Source organism: Procambarus clarkii, chromosome 2 (assembly GCF_040958095.1).
Source record: "Procambarus clarkii isolate CNS0578487 chromosome 2, FALCON_Pclarkii_2.0, whole genome shotgun sequence".
Taxonomy (NCBI): domain Eukaryota; kingdom Metazoa; phylum Arthropoda; class Malacostraca; order Decapoda; family Cambaridae; genus Procambarus; species Procambarus clarkii.
In genome coordinates, this window is record NC_091151.1 from 13,720,187 (window position 1) to 13,728,881 (window position 8,695).

The following is an 8,695-nucleotide window of genomic DNA, read 5'->3' on the forward strand; positions in this document are numbered from 1 at the left end:
GCCCCCAAACAATTTACGGATAAACGGTAAGTTCCCGTTGTGCGTAATTAAGAAACACGATATTTTAATATGATTACAATAGTTTCCATTGACTCATAAAGGCGAGAGAGAGGAGCCCTGAAGTTGGAAACTGGAGAGTTTTGGAAATAAAACAATTGGAGGACCGGTATGCAAAGTGATGGAATCGGCGAACACTGAAAAAGGGAGAGGAAGGGAACTGGAAAGTGGGGAACGATACACAGGAATAGGTCGAGGGAGGTAGAGACGCAAGAGCGTACAGAAGAAAAGCATGAGACCAGAAAAAAATATCTTAAGGTTCAAAGTGAAAAACCTTGAAAGTCGAAAATGGAGAGTGTTAAATGCTGGAATTCGGGATTGTTTTAAATCGAAGTAAATTTTATGTGACACTTAAAATGCAGTGCTCTTCATCCCATGTACAGGGCCACCTCCCCTGCACTACATGTGATCCCATGTACAGGGCCACCTCCCCTGCACTACATGTGATCCCATGTACAGGGCCACCACCACCCCTGCACTACATATGATCCCATGTACAGGGCAACCTCCCCTGCACTACATATGATCCCATGTACAGGGCCACCACCTCCCCTGCACTACATGTGATCCCATGTACAGGGCCACCTCCCCTGCACTACATGTGATCCCATGTACAGGGCCACCACCACCCCTGCACTACATATGATCCCATGTACAGGGTAACCTCCCCTGCACTACATATGATCCCATGTACAGAGCCACCACCACCCCTGCACTACATATGATCCCATGTACAGGGCAACCTCCCCTGCACTACATATGATCCCATGTACAGGGCCACCTCCCCTGCACTACATATGATCCCATGTACAGGGCCACCTCCCCTGCACTACATATGATCCCATGTACAGGGCCACCTCCCCTGCACTACATATGATCCCATGTACAGGGCCACCACCACCCCTGCACTACATATGATCCCATGTACAGGGCCACCTCCCCTGCACTACATGTGATCCCATGTACAGGGCCACCACCACCCCTGCACTACATATGATCCCATGTACAGGGCCACCTCCCCTGCACTACATGGGATCCCATGTACAGGGCCACCACCACCCCTGCACTACCTATGATCCCATGTACAGGGCCACCTCCCCTGCACTACATGTGATCCCATGTACAGGGCCACCACCACCCCTGCACTACATATGATCCCATGTACAGGGCCACCTCCCCTGCACTACATGTGATCCCATGTACAGGGCCACCTCCCCTGCACTACATATGATCCCATGTACAGGGCCACCTCCCCTGCACTACATATGATCCCATGTACAGGGCCACCTCCCCTGCACTACATATGATCCCATGTACAGGGCCACCTCCCCTGCACTACATGTGATCCCATGTACAGGGCCACCTCCCCTGCACTACATGTGATCCCATGTACAGGGCCACCTCCCCTGCACTACATATGATCCCATGTACAGGGCCACCTCCCCTGCACTACATGTGATCCCATGTACAGGGCCACCTCCCCTGCACTACATGTGATCCCATGTACAGGGCCACCTCCCCTGCACTACATATGATCCCATGTACAGGGCCACCTCCCCTGCACTACATATGATCCCATGTACAGGGCCACCTCCCCTGCACTACATATGATCCCATGTACAGGGCCACCTCCCCTGCACTACATATGATCCCATGTACAGGGCCACCTCCCCTGCACTACATATGATCCCATGTACAGGGCCACCTCCCCTGCGCTACATATGATCCCATGTACAGGGCCACCTCCCCTGCACTACATATGATCCCATGTACAGGGCCACCTCCCCTGCACTACATATGATCCCATGTACAGGGCCACCTCCCCTGCACTACATATGATCCCATGTACAGGGCCACCTCCCCTGCACTACATATGATCCCATGTACAGGGCCACCTCCCCTGCGCTACATATGATCCCATGTACAGGGCCACCTCCCCTGCGCTACATATGATCCCATGTACAGGGCCACCTCCCCTGCACTACATATGATCCCATGTACAGGGCCACCTCCCCTGAGTTACATATGATCCCATGTACAGGGCCACCTCCCCTGCGCTACATATGATCCCATGTACAGGGCCACCTCCCCTGCGCTACATATGATCCCATGTACAGGGCCACCTCCCCTGCGCTACATGTGATCCCATGTACAGGGCCACCTCCCCTGCACTACATATGATCCCATGTACAGGGCCACCTCCCCTGCACTACATATGATCCCATGTACAGGGCCACCTCCCCTGCACTACATATGATCCCATGTACAGGGCCACCTCCCCTGCACTACATATGATCCCATGTACAGGGCCACCACCACCCCTGCACTACATATGATCCCATGTACAGGGCCACCTCCCCTGCACTACATGTGATCCCATGTACAGGGCCACCACCACCCCTGCACTACATATGATCCCATGTACAGGGCCACCTCCCCTGCACTACATGTGATCCCATGTACAGGGCCACCTCCCCTGCACTACATGTAATCCCATGTACAGGGCCACCTCCCCTGCACTACATGTGATCCCATGTACAGGGCCACCTCCCCTGCACTACATGTGATCCCATGTACAGGGCCACCTCCCCTGCACTACATGTGATCCCATGTACAGGGCCACCTCCCCTGCACTACATGTGATCCCATGTACAGGGCCACCTCCCCTGCACTACATGTGATTCCATGTACAGGGCCACCACCACCCCTGCACTACATATGATCCCATGTACAGGGCCACCTCCCCTGCACTACATGTGATCGCATGTACAGGGCCACCACCACCCCTGCACTACATATGATCCCATGTACAGGGCCACCTCCCCTGCACTACATGTGATCCCATGTACAGGGCCACCACCACCCCTGCACTACATATGATCCCATGTACAGGGCCACCTCCCCTGCACTACATATGATCCCATGTACAGGGCCACCTCCCCTGCACTACATATGATCCCATGTACAGGGCCACCTCCCCTGCACTACATATGATCCCATGTACAGTGCCACCTCCACCCCTGCACTACATATGATCCCATGTACAGGGCCACCTCCCCTGCACTACATATGATCCCATGTACAGGGCCACCTCCCCTGCGCTACATATGATCCCATGTACAGGGCCACCTCCCCTGCGCTACATATGATCCCATGTACAGGGCCACCTGTGCTACATAGAATATGAAACAATGTCCTCACTTCTTATGAGACACTCGGCGCCTGGGGTAAGAGTGACGGCAGTTTTTGAAGGAACTGGGTTCCAGGCTAATTGAAACAACACGAGACCCTTCAATACATTTTGTGGATTTGTTCATTTGATATATCACACTATTTGATTTCTGTGTAGTGTAGTGTAAGAGACCCAAGAGCTGCCAGCTTCCTTTTCCAGCGCCTCAGCGTGGCGATACAGAGGGAAAATGCACAATGCATTCAGGGTTCCTGAAGGCATTGAATGCACTGAATTCCTGAATAGGACCGGAGTTCCCATGACTCAGGTCCTATTTCCCTATCATACCTAGTTTTAAAATAATGAATAGAATTTGCTTCCACAACCTACTTCTTAAGTGCATTCCATTTTTCCACTACTCTCACGCTAAAAGAAATCTTCCAAACGTCTCTGTGATTCATCCGTATTTCCAGCTTCCACCCATGTCCCCTCGTTCAGTTACTATTCTGTGTGAACATTTCATCTATTTCCGCTCTGTCAATCCCCCTTGAGTATTGTATACGTTCCTATCATATTCTCCCCTCTCTTTTCTTTTTTTCTAGTGTCGTAAGGCTCAGTTCCTTCAGGTGCACTTCATACCCGATCCCTCGTAACGCTGGGACGAGTCTCGTTGCAAACTTCTGAACTTTTTCCAGATTCCTTATGTGTTTCCTCAGGTGGGGACTCCATGATGGGGCGACATACTTTAAGACTGGCCTCACGTAGGCAGTGTAAAGCGCCCTAAATGCCTCCTTACTTCGGTTTCTGAATGATGTTCTAACTTTAGCCAGTGTAGAGTACGCTGCTGTCGATATGTGCCTCCGGAGTTATATTAGGTGTTACGTCAGCTCCCAGGTCTCTTTTTCGAGTCGTCACAGGTAGGCAGTTCCCCTTCATTGTGTACTGTCCCTTTGGTCTCCTATCACCTAATCCCATTTTCATAACTTTACAGTTGCTCGTGTTGAACTCTAGTAACCATATCTCTGACCATCTCTGCAACCTGTTCAGGTCCTCTTGGAGGATCCTACAATCCTCATCTGTCACAACTCTTCTCATGTGTCAGATGTGTAAATGAACACATCTGTCAATGTGTTAAACAGTGTATAAATTGAGCAGCATATTGGGCCTTAGGTGTACCAACGAAATCCCAGCAGCCCATACTAAGACCACGCTATGAGTCCACACCATTCTATATACTTCAAGATATAACTGGCCCATCTTAACATCCTTCGTTTGAAGTACCTCTCTCGCCTTTGACGTCCAGCCAGCTGGTAGACATGTCAACACAGATAATGTATCTTCAGTCTCAGACGCCAACGCTCCACTCGCAACCCTTCAATATTCTGGCACTCTGCTCCACTCCAATGATTCATTAAAGATGCAAGGGAGGCACTCATGCAAGTCATGCTTACCTTCTCTAAGAACCATGTAAATGTCTTCATTTCGTCCAGCGAACTCTTTAAACCTTAATTCTGTCATTTGTCTAGTGACGTATTCCCTGACGGCAGCCAAGCTAGTAAAGGTGTCCCCTCATTATCAATATTGATGCATTCAGCTGAAGGCCAAACATCAAAACATCAAACATTCCTCCAATAAACTCAGTGAAATATCACTTATCCAGAATACCACACATTATCAGTTATCAGGAGACACTTGGTCTGCCTCACTCATCACTTTTCTGATTATCTTCCTAATTCCAGTTTGATGAACCTAACATAACTCTCCCATTTTCCTATACCGGCTCTGGCTAAGTCGATACATTTTTCCTCCAGATAAAACCTCATTCTTTAAATCGCTTGAATACAGTTGCCTCTCTTACTACCTCATTTGTATTACCGTGTTTCCACATTTTGTGTCACCTGGACTTCAGACATAACGTTTGCAAATGATTTTACAATCCGGATCGACATTATCCAACTTCCTTTCATTTGCCTTGAAGCCACACAACCCTAAATACGAGCCTTCCCACTGTCCAGGCTCGTCTAATGTATTCTTCTCAACTCGTTAATGTCTGGAAGTCAATGCTTGAACTCGTCAGTGCGATGCTAAATGCGATTTCTCCTTTACCACCGTCCCCGAAATCACACCCAACCTTGCAGTTATATATCTATACCTTCCTGTTAACCGATATTAAGTCTGAAAACGTTTGTTTTCCTCTCTGGTTGCACACTGTATTGTTCAAGACTTTTGCGGTCCAATATTCCTGCTCCTTTCGTCTTCCTTGTTTATATGACCTTTCTACTCTAGCAACGTTCATGTCAGCCACAATCTATCAATTATCCCGGCCAGACGCCGCAGTTACCTCCCCCATCCCCACACACATGCCCACGACGCCGCAGGTAGCTCCCCCACACATGCTCACGACGCCGCAAGTAGCTCCCCCACACATGCTCACGACGCCGCAAGTAGCTCCCCCACACATGCTCACGACGCCGCAAGTAGCTCCCCCACACATGCTCACGACGCCGCAAGTAGCTCCCCCACACATGCTCACGACGCCGCAAGTAGCTCCCCCCACACATGCTCACGACGCCGCAAGTAGCTCCCCCCACACATGCTCACGACGCCGCAAGTAGCTCCCCCACACATGCTCACGACGCCGCAAGTAGCTCCCCCACACATGCTCAGGACGCCGCAAGTAGCTCCCCCACACATGCTCACGACGCCGCAAGTAGCTCCCCCACACATGCTCACGACGCCGCAAGTAGCTCCCCCACACATGCTCACGACGCCGCAAGTAGCTCCCCCACACATGCTCACGACGCCGCAAGTAGCTCCCCCACACATGCTCACGACGCCGCAAGTAGCTCCCCCACACATGCTCACGACGCCGCAAGTAGCTCCCCCACACATGCTCACGACGCCGCAAGTAGCTCCCCCACACATGCTCACGACGCCGCAAGTAGCTCCCCCACACATGCTCACGACGCCGCAAGTAGCTCCCCCACACATGCTCACGACGCCGCAAGTAGCTCCCCCACACATGCTCACGACGCCGCAAGTAGCTCCCCCACACATGCTCACGACGCCACAAGTAGCTCCCCCACACATGCTCACGACGCCGCAGGTAGCTCCCCCACACATGCTCACGACGCCGCAAGTAGCTCCCCCACACATGCTCAGGACGCCGCAAGTAGCTCCCCCACACATGCTCACGACGCCGCAAGTAGCTCCCCCACACATGCTCACGACGCCGCAAGTAGCTCCCCCACACATGCTCACGACGCCGCAAGTAGCTCCCCCACACATGCTCACGACGCCGCAAGTAGCTCCCCCACACATGCTCACGACGCCGCAAGTAGCTCCCCCACACATGCTCACGACGCCGCAAGTAGCTCCCCCACACATGCTCACGACGCCGCAAGTAGCTCCCCCACACATGCTCACGACGCCACAAGTAGCTCCCCCACACATGCTCACGACGCCGCAGGTAGCTCCCCCACACATGCTCACGACGCCGCAAGTAGCTCCCCCACACATGCTCACGACGCCGCAGGTAGCACCCACCCTTCCATACATGCCCACGACCCTGCAAGTAGAATCCCCAACATGCCCACGACGCCGCAGGTAGCCCTCCCCCCCCCCCCCCACACACACATGCCCACGACGCCGCAGGTAGTCCCCCCCCCCCCACACACACACATGCCCACGACGCCGCAGGTAGCACGACCCCACACATGCCCACGACGCCGCAGGTAGCACGACCCCACACATGCCCACGACGCCGCAAGTAGCACGACCCCACACATGCCCACGACGCCGCAGGTACACACATAACTCTCCCGAGGCCAGGTGCTCATATATAACTCACTCTACAGTCATTATTTTTCGGCAAACTATCTAAATTACTTTTGGTTGCGTATTAATTAACTGTCTTCTACTATGTTTCAGGCAGTTCCGGTCACATAGTGCCCCTCCCGCCCTATCCTACCTTCCGTAAATCCTTCATCAGTGAAACCATATATAACCCCCATACGAAAATTTGTTTTTTATTACACTTATACACATATATTGGGTCCTTCCTTCACCTTCATTCAAGCGCTCCGGTATTGTAGTAAATTATCCAACATCTCGCTTGTTATACCCTTTCATCCACGGGCTCACTTCAGTCATATCAACCCTTAATCTTCGCCCTTATTGAGAATGTAAATTAAGCTTTTTCAAACTATCTTCATATGGAAGGTTTCTTATTTGCCGGATTAACTTTATCGTCCTACGCAGTTCGCGCTCTAGACAATTTATGTCCATTCCATAGTGGGGCGACCAAGACTGAACTGTATATTATAAATGGGGCCTAACAAGAGCAAGATATAGCTGAAGAATAATACCAGGTGTGTTATTACTAACGCTTCGAAATATGAATCTCCATGTCCTATATATGCCTTATTTAGAACATATATGCAATGAGTTTTGACTTTAAATGCTTATTAATCATAACTACCAGATCCCTTTCACAATCTCAACACCATCTAGCTCATATTTCGTAACTATCATTATTACCTTGCCTCAAAACCCAGAAAGTCTTTCCAGCCTTTCAGAGTTTTGGTCGTTAACATTAAATTTGTGATGACAAATATTTTATGGTGAGTTAGAATCAATACGATGGTAGAGATGATATAATGATGAAGGTGCAGTCAGGTCGGGGAGATGGTGAGTGTGTTTGGTGAATACACATCTAACGTGGCATTACACAGGCAAGTCTTCACAGAAACATCGAATCAAAGTGTTTATACTAGGCGAGTCCTGTTTAAATCCTCTCCCTTTCACCCATATACACTTCCAATGTTCCTGAAGCCCCTTATTCAGTTGATCTTAATTATGCAAGCTGGCACCCCATTACACTGATTATTGGACGGGAATTTGAAATTTCGATAATTAGAGAATTCCATAGCCTTGATATTTTATACTATCTGAGGAAGCCTGGAGATAGTATATCTGAGGAAACAGGTCTCACGGGAAGCCTGATCCCGTGAGACCTATTTTTTTACATACGAGAAAAAGGGGTGATTATAATTAATTGATTAAGAAAAGTGATTATAATTACTCCTAAAATATTGAATATATTCTGGAAACTCAGTGTTGAACCGGATTAAGAAATTGGTACAATATGGCTTTCCTAAGCTTGTTGGGCCCTGGGAGTTTACTTTATATTAAAAACCTTAGGACCTGTTTATTTTTGTAGTCAACTATCATTTAAACTTATATTATTTGTTATTCTATCGGTTCAGTTGATGATGTGGTTTAGTGTGCATACATGTACTATCTATGATGGCGTCATCTGGTACTCACAACATCCATGTACTGTCTATTATGTGGTCATCTGGTACTCACAACACCCATGTACTATCTATGATGTCGTCATCTGGTACTCACAACACCCATGTACTGTCTATGATATCGTCATCTGGTACTCACAACACCCATGTACTG

General features: G+C 49.8%; 1 protein-coding gene across 1 annotated transcript; it reads left to right on the forward strand.

The window, feature by feature from the left end:
- Positions 1–5,819: 5,819 nt before the first annotated feature.
- On the forward strand, positions 5,820–6,836 carry LOC138365780 (uncharacterized). Its single transcript, XM_069326232.1, has one exon. The coding sequence runs from the start codon at positions 5,820–5,822 to the stop codon at positions 6,834–6,836; it is 1,017 nt and encodes a 338-aa protein (XP_069182333.1).
- Positions 6,837–8,695: the final 1,859 nt, after the last annotated feature.